The 17,283-nt window shown below is 36.7% G+C and overlaps 3 protein-coding genes across 3 annotated transcripts; 1 reads left to right on the top strand and 2 right to left on the bottom strand.

The window, feature by feature from the left end:
* Positions 1-2,092: 2,092 nt before the first annotated feature.
* LOC130235996 (calcium homeostasis modulator protein 1) lies at positions 2,093-7,868 on the bottom strand. The gene is made up of 3 exons (XM_056466564.1): positions 7,625-7,868; positions 5,068-5,653; positions 2,093-2,826 (listed from the first exon to the last, which is right to left on the bottom strand). The coding sequence occupies exons 2-3, from the start codon at positions 5,617-5,619 to the stop codon at positions 2,152-2,154; spliced, it is 1,227 nt and encodes a 408-aa protein (XP_056322539.1). The 5' UTR covers positions 5,620-5,653; positions 7,625-7,868; the 3' UTR covers positions 2,093-2,151.
* A 2,082-nt stretch (positions 7,869-9,950) lies between these two features.
* Positions 9,951-12,906, top strand: LOC130235901 (inositol 1,4,5-trisphosphate receptor-interacting protein). The gene is made up of 2 exons (XM_056466461.1): positions 9,951-10,059; positions 10,326-12,906. Exon 2 carries the CDS (start codon positions 10,327-10,329, stop codon positions 12,289-12,291), a length of 1,965 nt encoding a protein of 654 aa, XP_056322436.1. The 5' UTR covers positions 9,951-10,059; position 10,326; the 3' UTR covers positions 12,292-12,906.
* Positions 12,907-12,952: 46 nt separating this feature from the next.
* On the bottom strand, positions 12,953-16,274 carry zp3c (zona pellucida glycoprotein 3c). Its single transcript, XM_056466349.1, has 8 exons — positions 15,753-16,274; positions 15,268-15,380; positions 15,072-15,178; positions 14,388-14,562; positions 13,659-13,785; positions 13,481-13,569; positions 13,251-13,327; positions 12,953-13,176 (listed from the first exon to the last, which is right to left on the bottom strand). The coding sequence occupies exons 1-8, from the start codon at positions 16,272-16,274 to the stop codon at positions 13,040-13,042; spliced, it is 1,347 nt and encodes a 448-aa protein (XP_056322324.1). The 3' UTR covers positions 12,953-13,039.
* Between the last annotated feature and the right edge of the window lie 1,009 nt (positions 16,275-17,283).

Genomic DNA, 17,283 nt, shown 5'->3' with positions numbered 1-17,283 from the left:
CACAAAAAATGTAACTACGTCGCAGCGACTTGTAATGCAAGCTCTGTGATTGGTCGGGTTGGTAGCGCTGATGAGTGTGTGCGGGACAGAGAGCCGTGCGATCCCGTTGGAGCGAGTGTTTACAAGTGTTGAGTCCCGTGATGGAGCTCCAGATGGAAAAATTTTGTTTTGAATTTACCTTATGATTAAAGTTGTTGCACATCCACCAGTTCCCGCCTCAAAATGAGCGAGTTTGAGCTACTTCTACATTAAGCAAGCATTCAGAAAAAACAAAACACCAGCGAAAAAACTCAGGAACACAGAGGAACATAAAGACCTCACTGCCAGCTAGCGTTTCGGAAGTGTTATTGCAGAGCAACAGAAACACCATGCAGAAGTATAAATGCATGACAGAGCTCAAGGCATGCGCCGTGGGTCACACCGATCACTCGACGCAGAAGTATAAATCAGACTTTAGGCTGCTTTCACACCTACACTTTTTCCCCCCGAAACTGGCGTGTTTCCCCAGTTTGCGTGGTTCGTTTAACATATGTGAATCCAGCAATCGCGCTCGGATCCACGCCAAAACAATCGGTCCGAGATCGCCTGAAGGAGGTAGTCACGGCTCGATTAAAACAAACTCTGGAACTAATCGATTGTAGTGAGAAAGCAATACAATCCGAACCTGGCTATGTAATAGTGTATTATGGATATGTAATAGGCATACAATTGAAATCAGAATTATTAAACCCCTGAGTTATTAGCCCCCGAAGATTTTCTTCAACACATTTCTAAATATATTAGTTTTAATAACTTATTTCTAATACATGATTTCTTTTATCTCTGCCATGATGACAGTAAATAATATTTGACTAGATATTTTTCAAGACACTTTTGTACAGCTAAAAGTGACATTTAAAGGCTTAACTAGGTTAATTAAGTTAACTAGGCAGGTTAGGGTAATTAGGCAAGTCATTGTATAATTATGGTTTGTTCTGTAGACTATAAGAAAAAATATAGCTTGAAGGGGCTAATAATTTTGACCTTAAAATGTTTTTTTAAAAACTGCTTTTATTCTAACCGAAATAAAACAAATAAGACTTTTTATCCAGAAGAAAAAATATTATCAGACATACTGTGAAAATTTCCTTGCTCTGTTAAACATCATTTGATTCATATTTTTAAAAGAAAAAAATTCAAAGGGGGTTTAATAATTCTGATTTCAGCTGTATATGGCTATATGAAGAGAGTAGGGCGGGATGTCATTCCTACCGGTAAATGTGTGTTTCATTTCAAATACGAAAGTGAAAGCATGCTGAACTATTAGAGAGAGCTGTTTATCCGTTGGGAAAATTGACCGAACTGCAGTCTTGGTTTATCAGTTATTTCTCTCTATAATGTAATGCCTGTAATGCATAATTCTAGCTAATGGCTCTGTATGGGAAAGTCTTACCTCTGATTTATATTTGGTGACGATGTCTGTGGGTGTCACCATTCAAAATTAAAGCCCATCTTTTCGTGTATAATGTCTTATTGCTCATTGCCATAAATTAAAATAAGGACGCATGACAGCTGAGCGGGACTCTGAAAAATAAACAGTGAAACTCTGACCAATGTGAGGAGAGTTTATTAATTTGGTTTAATGGATTTATTAAAATGTCTTGCTTTTTATATTTTTGCTATATATATATATATCGGCTGAAATATAAAGAAAACAAATAAAAGGTCACCGTATGTATTTTAATATCAGTATATCACCAATGTCAGTATTTCAAATATAATAGTGTATTATAAATCAATTGTATTATTTGCAATGAAATTATGTAAAATATACAGATACATACCATGCTTGACATTAGCTTCACAACATTTTGCTAAATACTTTATCAAAACAATGATAAATGATGCTAGTGATGTATCTCTGTATAAGATATGTATGTAAATGTATACATACAGCTTTCATTAGACAAAATTGCAAGAACTAAAGAGAGTATGACAGTTGTGTTTAGGAAAGTCCTATTTCCTGGTCTGAAAAAAGCAAGTGTTTACAGTGAGTTACTCTATTGGGGCCTCTTGTGGAGCTAAATGAAACTGCTTCATGTCAAAAATGAAAAATACACTGTTTAGTTAAAAAAACAACAAAACAAATCAATGCAACTGGGTTTTCTTCTGTCAGACCTTACTGTAATACACCGTCCATGCTTTCTTTTGACCACTGTATGGAGAAGAGAGACCACCATTAATGAATCCATTTTGGCTAACGCTAACATTGCCATGTCCATTCATACCACCTTTTTGGCCATTATCACATTGCTTCTCCAATTCACTTTGACCAACATCGAGACCAGCATTCACATAACCATTTTTAAAGCCATGTTGGCTCCCATTATGCTCATTATTTTCACAGTCATGTCCATCTTGAGTCTTGTTAGCATTTGTGCTACTTTCGCTATGTTTAGCAGTATTAGCATCTCCATATTTTCTCAGACTCAGCGCAGGTTTGCATGTGTGCCAGTCCCAGAGCACCTTGTTCATAGTGTCCTGGCGCCGAATACCCAACAGTTTGTCTTCCTCGCTGTCTGTTTTATCGTCCTCATCGTCGCTGTCATCATGGTCGTGGCAGCTCTGAATCTCGCCGCTAATATCCTCAAAGTACTGCTTGATGCAGACCTTGGCGAAACTCTTGGCGTGTTCTGAGCAGGTCTCGTCAAACATCCTGCGCTCCGTGTCCACATAGTGAGACCAGTATTTGGTTTTGAGGAAGACAGCCTGCGTGAAGCAGGGACGAATGGCTCGGATTAGGAATGCAACGATTGTGATGATCAGCAAGAACAACCATCCAAAGGCCTGGGAAGATATTTAGAAAATAGACAAACACATATGCATTCATTTTTAGCTTGATTTATGATGTTTTGACATAGTGTTGTCACGAATCACGATACTGGAATTGGATACCAGTTGGTACTGAAATTTTAAAAACGTCCATTTCCTGTGAACATTTAAGTGCTGTTAAACGGTGCTGATTTGCCATTGTGCCCACATGCTCAACACAAATGACTGTGATTGGCTGTAAAAGTCATCAGTTCACCATACTCACCGCTGTTTACTGAGTGTAAATACAGATACAGGGACACTAGAGCGTTTTAAAGCCGCGATTCATCAGCGGATCACTCGTAGTCAGCTTATAGACAAACCAGCTGATCGACGTGACTCCATTTGAGTACTGATTAGTATCGAATTCCAGTATCGTGACAACACTATTTTGGCATATAAAGCCATTATGGAGCTCATACTAAATTTTTGTAAATTTTTTGTGATATATTGAAGTTAAAAACAAGATGCTCTGTTTTTGTGTCTCTAGTAAACCTACAATTGCATAAACCATGTGATCTGAAACTATACTTTAAAGTGTCAAATAATTTTGTGTAAAAAAAAGGTTGAAATATGGGTCTAATTGTTTATTCAGTGTGTATATATATATATTCAATAAGTGATTATATAAAATTTTATATTAAATTCAAAATGTCTTGTGGGTCAAATCTAGTGGTTTGAAGGATAGTAACAAAGTATGAAGATTTTGAAAAACTGACAAATAACAAAAATATCATATTTTAAATTTGCATTTTGGCGCTACTCTGTAACCCTTAAATATATAGTGGTCCCTCGCCATAACACGATTCCCCTTTCGAAGTCTCGCAGTTTTATTTATTTTTGTGCAATTTTACATGCTTTTTTTTACAGTGCATTGTGTTCTGCGTCCTGATTAGCGCATTGTTGTCTGCATTCTGATTGGCTATAGACCATTATCAATCAATCTCCTCTGTGCTGTGTCTTCCGGACAGTACAGAATGCGTTCAGCCTGCCAAATTTACATAAATCTTTGATCGCTAGTAGTGTGACTCTGAAGCCCATAAACCCCATAATGTCAACGAAACATTCTGCACCGTCAAAGACACCCACGGTAGCACCCAAAAGGCAGAGGAAGATGCTAACCATTGCACAAAAAGTTGGGACCTGCTAAAGGAAGGTAGAAGTTACGCAAGTGTTTAAACGAGAGAAAAGTGTGAAAATGTCAATGTTGATAAGACGAGTGCATAAAGAGTATAGTGAGGGGTTTTACAGCCTTAAAACATCGATAATAATAGTAAAAAAAATAAAGCTGACTACTTCACGAATTTCACTTATTGCGGGCTATTTCTAGAACATAACTCAGACGATTAATGAGGGACCACTGTACTCTTTTTAAATGTTAGCAAGACTCTTACTCCAAATATGCCTGACCTGATTTTTTGTATAAAAGCTATAAATATGTAAATAGTTTTAATAATTATAGATTTATGATACACACACACACACACACACAAAATATTAAACATTTTACTATAAATTAAGTGAATCAAAGTTAAAAATGTAATTTTGACAATGTTGTAATACGTCATATAATTATTTTTTGTGTACAATTTATTTACATTTTTTTTGTAATTTTTCAATAATTATTGCTCCTGTACTAACGGTTTTCATTTTAGTTAAAAGTCTTTGTTTAATTTTAGTTAAAAGATTTTATCTATGTTCTCTTTTTCCATGTAAATTTCCATTTTAGTTATTTCAGTTGTCAACAACTTAAGATAAATTTTCCCTTGCAAATAGTTGAAGCTTGATAAAATGTTTATGAACGCAGCGTCAAATGCTTCAATAATCAATCAAACCCACTTGTGAAATACAGCGTGTGTATCTAGTAGCCACTTCTCTCGACACTATGTCTCCATATATATTTCAGTTTTAGTTATTTCAGTTGTCAACAAATTACAATTAAAATAAATTTACCTTTGCAATTAGTTGAAGCTTGATAAAATGTTTATGGACACATCGTCAAATGCTTCAATAATCAATGGAACCCACCTGTGAAATACAGCGTATGTATTTGTGTCCGCTTCTCTCAACATTGTGTGTCCATTTAGATTTCCGTTTTAGTTATTTCAGTTGTCAACAAATTACAATTAGAATAAATTTTTCTTTTGCAGTTAGTTGAAGCTTGATAAAATGTTTACGAACACATCGTCAAATGCTTCAATAATCAAACGAACCCACCTGTGAAATACAGCGTATGTATCTGGTGGCCGCTTCTCTCGACATTATGTGCTGTCCGTCATATATATGCTTGCATGGTATCTTGGCCAGTGTTCGCAAGAGTTCCTCTTGTGATAACCCATGTCCACTTCCATTCCTGCCAAACTCAGACATGTCCAAATCCATACTGTAGGCACACAAGAAGCTTTTACCATCCATTAAAGTCACCGATATCCAAACAGCAGGCGCGATGAGCGAACGCTGGGATATGGACACACACATGTATCGCATCACCGCCGGGTCCTTCGTCCTCTGTCCTATAGGTCGTTTCCACTCCTCCGCCAGCATCGAGACATTGTTGTTCAATACAAAACCCAATAGGAAAAACCATATGGGTGGAATGACCAGCATGCTGATCCCATAGGAGTAGTTATATTCAGGGATACAGGGACAGTTGAATTCGAAAGACGTGTAAAGTTGAGCGCTCGCCAGGGCCATGATGCCACAAATACCATTCATGAAAGACTCCTGGTTGGACTGGAGGATCTGGGCCATCATTCGAAACTTATCCATATTGACGTGTTGGTTGGTCTACCTTAAGAGTAACCTATATGGGAAATTTGGTTATGGAGATAACAGGATTTAATGTAATAGTTCCCGTTAAAGCGTTTCTATTGCAAATTGTCTACTTTACCCTTGTGTGCTGTTGGGGATGTTTTTATCCACTCTGGGGGGATTTTGAGTCTTAATTTGGCTAAATCTTTTTCTGTGCATTAGCAAATGTAATGATTTGGGTCGACACTTTATTTTATTACGTTGAAAAAATGCTTTGGAATTGGCAAATTTACTACTGTTTTGTAATGTTCGAAGCTGTTTTTGGCCCATTGACCTCCATTATATTTTTGGATTGCAAAACTATGACACCTTATTATGTATTCTTGATTGTTGGTTATTTTCTCTGTTGGGAAGAGGTCAGATTTGTCACTTTTGCTGCTGATCATCAGTTGCAGTGCAAAACAAAGTGTAGTTTTCTGGCGTTTTAAATAGAGTTATATAGAATAAAGTGTGTGCGTGTGAGACTACTTAGCTTGATATGTCTGAGAAAATCTAAATAAGCAGCTCAGCTCTCAGAACATAGTAAACATTTTACGAACAAGTGTATTTATGCACATATGCTATGCTATCATTGGTTTTTATACTCCATAGGAACTCCATATAAAAAAATTGAAACTTTTTTGCACAGTTCTTTCTACAGGGTGGGCAATTTATATGGATACACCTTAATAAACTTATTGGGAATTTCACAAGAAAAACAATGGCTGGTTTTAACGTAACTTTATTCTTTCATGAGTTAAAAGAATAGAATGATTTACAAGCCCCCTCACATATACTAATGTGCCATAAACAGGACAATAATATCACCAACTATTCCCATTTTATTAAGGTGTATCCATATAAATGGCCCACCCTGTAAAGGATTAATGGTGCTAACTAATGATCAACAATAAAAATGACCAATTTTACCTCTTCCCAACAGATAAAACCACCAACAATCAAGAATGCATGATTATTTGACTTATTTGAAGGCTTTGCAATCAAAAATGTCTTTATAATGGAAGTCAGTGGGGCAAAACCAGTCATGAACATAACAAAAGGGTAGTCAATTCAAACACTAGTTAAATTTAACATTTCAAAACTATTTTGCTTTTATAAAGGTATGTAAATTGACAAAAATATGTATGATATTCATTGGAAATTAATTGAAAAGTGTATGATGTTAATGTTGGATTTTTTTTGGTTATAGTTCACCATGTTTACTAATGTGGATTCATTCATTCTGAAATTATGCACAGACAATGAGTGACAGTAAAGAACTGATTTTTATTATTTGATTATTGATTAATACAGTATTAATTAATACAATTTTTTATTTATTTAAAAGATCATCATATATAATTGTTATTAATGAATGTGTTATGTATTAATTCCTTCACATAGTATTAACTGTGTAAATTGATGTGTTAAGTACCACAATGGTTCTGTTTTTACTATATTTTCTAAAACGAAAGTTCATTTTAATAGCAGTTTAAATGCAAATAATAAACCAAGTCATACAAACACAACAACAACCAAAACATGTGCATGTATTTCTGATTGCAGAGTTTTTTAAACATTTGTCTTTAATCGAAATAATCATATTTCAGTCTTGAAAAATATATTTAGTGTGAAACAAGCAGTATTCTATTGTAGTTGTTGTTTCCCCAAAATTGCAGTTAGTAATGCTAGATATATTACCAGTTTGTGTAAAAAAAAAAGTTTACTTTAACACTTTTACAAAATCTGATTCTAATTTCATTTACATATGACTGATAACATGTGCACTATAGGTTAGATAATGTTAAAAATGTTTTACAATTGAATAGTTTTGTATGCATTTAAAAACATACACTTTTGTGTCACACGCACTGAGGAATTCCAAATAAATTAGGTCACAACAACTGTACAGAAAAAAACAGAGGTAATACCAATACGTTCACAAACAACAGTCCAAGAGATATCTATAATGAAGTCTACTTACTGAATTCTGTAGTGTTTGAGCAAATGTTCAGGGTCTGTGAACTGTAAGCAGAGAACCTTTCAAAGCGGAGGATTTTTGTAATCGGATTCAACCCTCATACGGTCTCTTTCTCACACACAAAACAGCATACACACCTTCTCCCACGTGATCAGCTGCTTAATAGTTCTTAAGTTGAAAATCTGATTGATATGTTGATATCATAGTCTTCATCTGTGCTCATTTTGTCTCTTCAAACATCCTTATATCATCTTTAATTCTCAAAAGCATCTTTGTATTTTATTTCAGGACACAGATGACTGCATCTATTTACATAGCTGGTAATACAGGCACAGTGTGGCTCAGAACACATGCAAAAGTGTTGCCTCTCCCTATTCAAATAAAATCTTCTGTGGGATTTCTGGTAGAAAACCTAAATCATTGACAAGGCTTGTGAAGGGCAGTAAATCTTCTTTTTAATATGCGATTTGCCGGGTTTCTATCCTAAGGTGAAATCAATCCTTTTAAAGTTAGCAAAAAAGAACAAACGTGAATTGGGTGCATTTCCATCAAGCTGTTAAGAAGGCAGACTTTAGTATTGGTAATCTAGTAAATAAGGCAAGCATGATGAGACTGAATCGGTCATGTGAAAGTAAATATTAGCTACGTGTTATGCATTAATTCCTTCACATAGTATTAACTATTTAAATTGATGTGTTGAGTACAACAATGGTTTTTTTTTAACTATATTTTCTTAAACTTTATCCAAACCCATGTCAATTGAGCATAAAAACTTTGTGAATTAATGGATTTTTATTTAAAATTTGCTATTTCCATCACTCGTTTCTAATTCGATACTTCAAAATGCGCATATACACTTCAAGAGTTCACACATTGCTAATAGATACTGATTGCAGGTTTGGCATGCTGTACTGGGAGAGAACCCAGCAAGCATTTTTTGTTTTTAAAAGAGACCTAATAGTCATCTCGGCTAAAACAAGGCTAAATTTTGTCTGTCATTGAAAATCTAATAGACATCTAAGCATAGGCCAAATCTACACTGGTCATCAAATAAACAGAAATGAATAAACTACACATATAAAGTCTGTATAATCTGTCTATTTGATGACTAGTCTAGATTTGGGCTATTCTTAGATGTCTATTAGATTTTCACTGACAGCCCAAGTTTAGCCTTGTTTTAGCCAAGCTGTCTTCATTTAGATGTCTATTAGATGTCTATTAAACCTAAAATTTTTTGCTGGGAACGCTGTGCTCGGAGGTACTTGAGCCCAGGGCTCCCGCCTGGTCATTTAGCATAGAAGGGGGTTCGAGATCAGGTGGTCTCAAGAGTGTCCTCTTGGTAAGAGGAAAAAGGGTGGATGTGGAGGGATCTTCAAAAACGAAGATTAGGGAGGTAAGAAAAATTGGATATTTACGTAGGCTTATTCGTCTGATTGGTTTATTTGTGATTGTTGATGTGAGACCAGCCGTGTACAATCATAGTACATGATCCTCTTGAAATTAGTTTGTAAAGCTGCGGTCACATAAGAGTTTGAGTTTGCGATATTCTGTCGTGCGGCACTGTGAAAAGGGGCGGGATTAAACAAGATGATTAGACATTTAAAAAGCGAGCGATTGCTCCATGTTTTAAATTTCTGTCCAGAGAGGTCGTGTTTTGATCCTCGATTGGTCTCATGCAGTCAAGTGATGCGATTTCACAGGTCAGAGTTCACCAAGCTTGAACTTTGCACCGCAGCAACCTGCAAAACTTGACGCATGACCCCGCGTTTCCGGTCTGACACATTCGCGTGCGTATGAATGGAAGTCTATGGGAGGAAAAGCCCAGTGTGACTGCAGCTTTTAGCTTAAAATGGAAATCTAGCTTTTGATGCCAGGACCTGACTCCATTGATTCCAAAAAACATTTTATTGGAGTCTGCCTTGTTTAAATTGGGTATTAAGATACTTTTTAAATTGATCTGATCATAAGTGGTAAATACAGGTGCAAATGGCAAACTTTGAGCTAGTCTACTTTTGACATTTACTTTCTCATCAGTTTTTGATTCACCAAAGTACATGCTAATACAACAGGGTCTAAAAGTTATGCAAGAACAGTCTTAGTTATAATAGTATAGCATGTAGCATTAGTAATACATCCAGAAGCTTTATTTTTTTATGCTGATTGATTCACTTTTTCGGGGAGTTCATGCATGACAATCTTACAAACCTGCATGTCTTTTTTATGCTAAGATAAGCAACCGGTGTACTATTTAAAAAAAAGAGGAAAGGGTTGTACCACAGGACAGTATTCAGGAAGTGTGCTGTCAAACTCAAACTTTTGACAGGGTACATCCTGTGTGAGAAGCAGAAAACTGAGCAGAGCTCTGCGAAAAACACTTTTAGCCCATTTCAGTTCGACAAGAGAGACGGTTGTCCTACTTTTAGGTGGGGTAATAAAAGGTAAGTTGTTTTTTTTAAAGATTTAAGTTGTTTGTTTGTTTAAACATGGTTCAATTGAGCAGTAAAGATAAATGTAAATGATTTAATATTTGAGAATATCTGATGTGATCTCAAATGTGCTAACGTAACTATAAAGCAGCAGTTATTGTATTTGATGTCTATCGAACATTGATTTTGACTGATAATTCTGATGTAGCTTCTAGATTTTCATATACTTTAATAGATAAAAACAGCTTTAAACAGGAAGTATATTTTTTCACTTATAGGATGGAGGACACACTTCTAAACGTGTTTGTCGTGGTTGTGAGTCTACTACTCTCAAAGGATCACAATGTGTTTCACGAACAAGATGACGACATTATAGTGAGCATGCAAGACCATGAGCACTTTCTACTGAAGGAGAAGGCAAAGCTGGAACAAGGAGAGCAAGCTGTTGCCATAGAGCTGCCATATTCAAATCAGGAAGCATCACAGAGTCATCGCAAGCTGCCAATAGAGGACCACATGTCAGATGTTAAACAAATTGAGCCAAATGTCAAGACAAAAGTGCTACATGAAGAGCAAATGTCCCTGATGGGGGAGCAAAACGAGTTCGGCCAAAATGCATTTGCACCAGATGACCAGGAAATATTGAGTATTGACAAAGACAAATGGACTGTGCATATGGCAAGTGAAGGTCTAACAAATGAGCAAGTCCGCTTAGGGTCAACTGTGGACCAGAATGTGTCTCAGGGGGAAGCCGAACATCCGGAAGAGCCAAAAAATGACCGGATCGACACCCATCGTGAACATAAAACTAATGAAGGATTTGACCAAAAAATACCAACTTCAAGCCAAAGGTTGACAACAAAACCTCAGGAAAAGTTATCGAGTGACCAAGATTGCACTTTCATCTATTACCTCTGGAGGACATATTCATTAATTTCGTTATTTCGTTTTTTGAGAATGTTTCTGAGGAAGGGATCTAAAATGCAGAAGAAGATGTTGAGATCCACAAATGTCTCCAAAATAGTTTCTAACATCGATTACAAAACCTTAATCAGCTTCCATAACCAATGCGTTGTGCTCCCACGAAATCACAGCTGGCAAACTTGCGAGTTTGTTGAAGGTTTTGTGAACAACCTTTTGGAAACTGTGAGAAATAGGAGCACTGCAGGTTCAGATATGGAGATCGAGGACTTTGTTGGCATTGGCAGCTTTTATGAGCAATGGGCTTCAAGACAGAGTGTTGTGTGCGACTTACATGTACCCATCATCCCACCAAAGGCATATAGCTTTGAGTTTACACTTTTGAAAGAAAACAGAGGTTCAACCACACCGAACAGTTGCACAGTCAAGATGGTGAAAAATTCAGGCAACTGCCATTGCAGCAATTCCAACGTAGATAATAATGACGATGACCTGTTGTGTCTCCTACATCTAGATAACAAAAATGATGATCATGATCCTGACAACTGCATTAATGATTTATGCCAAGAGAATAGCTCATATCTTGATAAAACAAAAGTTTTGAAGTGGTTTAAGAGCACCATTAGGAAAGCATGGAATGAGATAAGCCATAAGTACGACTTTGAGCTCATGTTTCGGAACAGGGAAAACCCTGGAAGTCTCAAAGTTCGGTTCAGGTCAGGTCGGGTTATTCTGTTCAGACTTACACCTGTGGTCAGGTTTAAAGACTCGGAGGTACATCTGATGTCATATCTTCCCTCTGATGTATTTTCAGACACTTACTGGCCTGTATGTTTTGCACGTTATGAAAATGCTCTTCTTCAACACCTAACCAACTCGCTTCCAGACAACGCATGCCATATTTATTGCCTGCAGATTCTTTCCTTTCTTCACAAACACCAAACTGGCCTGACTGGGCCATGTGGGCTTGCAAGCTACCACTTAAAGACTGCGCTATTACATCTTCTACTTAAGAACACTTTATCTTGGGAGCCTGAGCAGATGGGTTGCAGGCTCAATGATCTGTTCACTTTTCTCGAGGAGAAACTTAAAGCTAAAATGCTTGACCATGTTGTAGTTGCAAACCCCCTCATTCCTAGTGAAATCGAACTTCCTAAAGAGTTCACAGAGGGAAAACCTATTAACTTGTTTTTGCCGCTGTTGTCAGATGACAAGTTGTATTTAAAAACCTATAGACACTTGCTGGAGATGATCAAGAACATGCCAGTGCTAATACATGAATATGGATCAGTGAGAAATGTGCTTCAGCAGAACCATCTTTAAAATGGGATGTGCTGAAAACTTGTTAGAATTGTGTACTTTTTCCTGAGATACGAATGTAAAGCCTTGAGTATACTTTGTGGTTTGTGTACAGGACAATTTCATCAAACAGTATGCAAATTGTCTAACCTAATACAACATAGAAGTCAGCGCATACATACACTTTCAGTTGTCTTTGCAATATTTGGTTTGTCCACAATGTGGCAACACTGGGCCTTGTTTCACAGCCAAGGTGAAACTACAATGAATGCCAATCATGAGTGCATGTGATGGGATTAGAAGATAAATTCTAGTTTAAACAAGTACAAATGATCTAATTTTTTTTGGAGACAGAAAGTGCAAGCTAGGGATGAGAATCAATTTTTCTAATGCATGTGTCAATCACCTTTGTTCACAAACTATAAAACAGACAGTAGTCAACATTTGAAGTGGATCAAAACAGTTGGTGTTAGTCCTAATAGTCATTGGCCAACTTTCTTGAAAGGATTTGATCCAGTTCAAATGTTGACTGTAGCATAACGTACTTTAATGTACATTTGACTTTGAATTCACGCCAACGTACACACAAATTAAGGTATACTTTGGGCTTGAGTGGTCTTGACTCATTGTTTGCTTTTGGGGTGCAATTAAAATGTAAAAGACAAAATGCTCGAGTGAACTCAGTTTACTTAATATGAAATAACCACTTGGATCAAAGCATGGCATTGTTACGGTCCAACTTAAAACATATGCCATCTATAAAAGATGTCCTCTAAGAATCTTGCGATTCCCAGAATGACTCGGTGTCATCATGGCAAGGTAAAACGAACTCCGGTATGGACTCCTCTGGCAATGAGACTTCCTTTTTTATCTTCATGTCCCAGGACTTACTGCTGATCATTGTCTTATCTGTCAGAAACAAGAAAAAATTGCTCAACAATTTGGGCTAGTCAAATTTAATTTAGGGAATCAAGTATACTGACCAGATGGCTCTGGATCAGCAGAACATGTAGATTCACAGCAGTCACAAACAGAAGAATCACCATAAAGCTCAGTCCACCTAAAGCACAAAAAGATGGACAAATGCTACTTGGTTTTAGATGCTTTAAAAAAAAAAAAAGTTAACCTCAAGGATGTATAGGAGGGAAAAAAGTTGCATCAGTAGAACCAAAAATCTATAATTTGAGAGAAAATTTGTGCATGTAAAACTCACGTCTTGCTTTTTGCGTCATATGTACACGATTTGGTTTCAGGCGTAGGAGTCTCTGGTCCTATGTCCATCTCACAATGCATATACAGGGGCTATCATAAGAAGAGATTTAAAACGGACAACAAACCAAACAAATAAATTTTTTAAAAAAAGGACATACTTAAGGTAAAACATTTCATACCATTTTAGAGTTTGTCTTGGGAACCCTTGTTTTAAACAGAAAAGCTCCAATACAAAATCTCACGGTCAGGTTGTTATCAGTGGTGTAGAACTTTGTCAGAGCGCTGTTCATGCTGTCCATAAGACATCTACACAGAGGTGATATAAAAGTAGAGATGAAATTAAGATTGCAGTCATCTTTTTCTCTTTATTTTATACACAATGTAAAACTTGACTTGCACTGTGTGATTTATATACCCCCATGTAAATTTTTTTGGCTGTTTAAGTGGCACTTTTCTGCAGTGTGACTTCTTTTATGACAAGAACCAAAGAATAATCAATTGGAGCGCTGATCCTGATGACGCAATCAGCTCAACAACTTTGGGGACAACTTACAGTTTAACACGGTGATCATTTATGTACAGTCTGACAAGCTACAATCTTAAAGCATTAAGGTTAGACAGGACTTCATTTTCTCCATTTGTCATTGGATTACTCTCATTTGCTAATTGCAGGGGCTTATTTGTATTTAACTCCAATATAGAGGAATTACCAACCTACGTCACACGGGTCCACGGTTGCAATAGCAAACATGTAGTGTTGCGCAGTAGGATGGCAAATTAACTTAACTTTTACCGTACACTACACTGCTTTTTATACCAACCATAGATAGATAGATAGATAGATAGATAAAATTTTATTGTGTAAATAGCAACACAAGGTTTCGTAAATGAGCGTGACATTATCTTACCCATAATTTTCTATGACAGAATATTTTTCTGTTGCCTGAAAGTTTGGAGAGGAACTGACAAAGCAACGGTTCAGGTATAATCGTTGGCTCGCATCCATATTTGGGCCATTGGCTTCAAAGCACACGGGTTTGCCAAGCTCAAAGCTTGGTTCAACCCCAAGCAAGTTCCAAGAATCTGGAAACAGATAAAACTAAAAATCAGTTCACACTTAAGCAGTATGACTTCCAGTTCAGTGCAAGTTAAGCTCCATTAAAAACAGGAAATGACGACAAGTGATACAAACAATGTTTTTCCTGACACCGTAGAGACGCTAACCATTATATTATTATAGACACAGACTCCGCTTGTAATTCTATTAAAGCCAACTAATGACACACTTTTTCAAATTTACAGTCTTTGTCCAAACAGCACATTTTTAGGGCCCCCTAGAAACATTTCCACTGTGTTACGTGGATATTTGCAAGTGTTGTGACCAAATTGCTGCATGTTTCTTCATTGTTTGTATTGTGAGAATTTGCAACATGGTGCTGTCAAACTGATGAAGATCGTTTCTTTATGTGCTGGTGTTTTTTGTAATTGCATGTGCTTTCTTAAATTGCAGTGCGTTAAGCTCTCTCGTCCCCCCAATTCCGTGCAGCAAAAGTTATGGGGAAAAAAAGGTGGGGAAAACAGCATTAACATACCATCCATCACAGAAAGTGTGGTCTCTGCTCCTTGTCTTTGTAAACTCCTGAAAAATGTTCCTCCTGTAATAATGGGCAAGAACCCAGTCTGATAAGAGCGATGGAACCTTAAAATGACATTCAAAAAACAAAACAAATTATTTAACTTGAAACGTAGGTGTACCGATCAGAAATATTAAAAATTCTTGTTTTTTACTTGGCGTAACTACATCGAACAGGCACAGTAAAAGGCAGTTCCCTCACAATCACACCGGTGACCACAGGTCTAAAGCGTAGAGTATTCGAGTAAGTGATACGATTTTCATCTTCCTGCAATTAAATAAAACATGCAACACATCAACAGAGGTATCACAGACATAAGGGATTGAGATCAGATTGGTTTTATATTCACACATTTAGACTTTTTCAATAAGATAATTTCAGAAAAGCATTCTTTGCCGGTGCTAATCATGGAAGTCATTAGCAGCCAATGACTTTTAAAGTACAACATTGATTAGTCAAAAAAAAAAAATAGTGCTAATGTTGCTTTGACGTCGTACTTACGTCTGTTTTCAGACCGAATATTTAAAGTACCACGATAAACAACACAGGGAGTGTGTCACAAGTTGTCACTGAATTTATGTACGAATATTAAACCCAACTTGACCTCAATGCGTTAAGACAAAACAAATAGTCGCCCACCCCTCGCTTCAATCCACATCTTTTCAGATTGTACAAAAAATAATAGTGAGTTCTCGTCTGTTTATTGACAGGACATGTGCCCAGCCTCAAGTGTTTATGCGCGCTGTGGCTGGAGAACAAACTTTTCAGGACTCTCACGTAAATGCGGTCCAGATGACACAACAGCTCTATCGGCTTCCTCCGCCCGGTTACACCTGAAAAAGCAGGCTTTGTTATTTTAGGGAGAAGCATCTCCCTGACCTGCGGAGGCACCGGGATACCCCCTCTTCCTGGAATGAAAAGCTCTTTGTGGAGCTGCTGTGCTGATATTCGCACAGACGCTGGTAGCTTTAGAAGAGGACGCGTTGAATCGCCTTTGGACCGTGGGATAAACTCAACACTTTCAGAATCATCATTGGCAAAAGTGAAATTTTCCATTAAGTTCCATTCCACCATTGGGTCAGCGTTAGCGGCGTCCAAATCAAACGCGTTCGCTAAATGATTAGTGTGGAGGAAAACTAGGAGAAGACAGTTCAGCAACATCCTTTGCCTTTACATCGGGTAGTGCTTATTTACTTTTTCTGACTGTCTTATTACAGAAAATGAAATGCCGAGGGGATATTTGTAGCGTCAGTGACGAGAAACACCTGCTGTTGATTATTGAAGTAAACCTTCATTCAGGGACAACTTGTTTACACGCTTCCTATATTGTTTACCATGCTACTCGGTCTGAAATCACATGTAAGTATGACTTGAAACATTAGTACCATTTTATTTGACTGTAAACAATCAACATTTGGACTGTTTTATTTGATTGTGAACAACGGTGTAGGCTACTATGATTGGCTGCTAATATAATTTAACTATTTAGAATTTGCAAGGAATATTTTTGTGAAATTAAAGTATTATGGAAAAACTCCGAATGTGTAAATAAACTATCTTTACCTCAATCTGTTAATTGGCTCAAACCTGTCTACCAAAACAAGCGGTGTGAAGGTGACACCCTAAACATTGATCAAGTTTGACGTCTGCTGGATAAAAACTGGCATTGCATGTAGCAAATGCTTTGAGAGTAGGTTATTATAAGACTCTATCTCTTCCTTGTTCGTTTTTCTCAGTGGCTTTGGTGCATTTCTCACAACAATATTTACATTTACACAACAGTTGAATGCATTTCTCAAAACAATTAGTCATTTGTGCACATCATAGTAGCAGTTTCTCATTCCTTCCAACAAATTGCAAATCTTTTGGACATGCATCAATTGCTTTCATACAACTCTCTGTTGTTTTATAACATTTGCTTGTTATGTCGGTCAAAATTAACTGAAGTTGTGAAGGCTGAATAGTCATTCCATATAAAACTAATAGTCCTCATTTTATTACTTGAGTCATTACATACAAAAATGTTGTAAACTAGTGGTCAAAATCTGACAAGCAAATTTTATAAAAAATTTTAAATCTTTTTTTCCTAAAAATGTCTTCTAAATTGAACAATGTAATGAATGATTTACAGACCTGTGTACTGTATGTTGTAGGTTCAGTTCCAATATGT

The sequence above is a fragment of the Danio aesculapii genome, chromosome 1, assembly GCF_903798145.1.
Source record: "Danio aesculapii chromosome 1, fDanAes4.1, whole genome shotgun sequence".
In the NCBI taxonomy this organism is placed as follows: domain Eukaryota; kingdom Metazoa; phylum Chordata; class Actinopteri; order Cypriniformes; family Danionidae; genus Danio; species Danio aesculapii.
The sequence above is the reverse complement of the archived record's forward strand: the minus strand, read 5'-3'. Positions and strand labels throughout refer to the sequence as shown.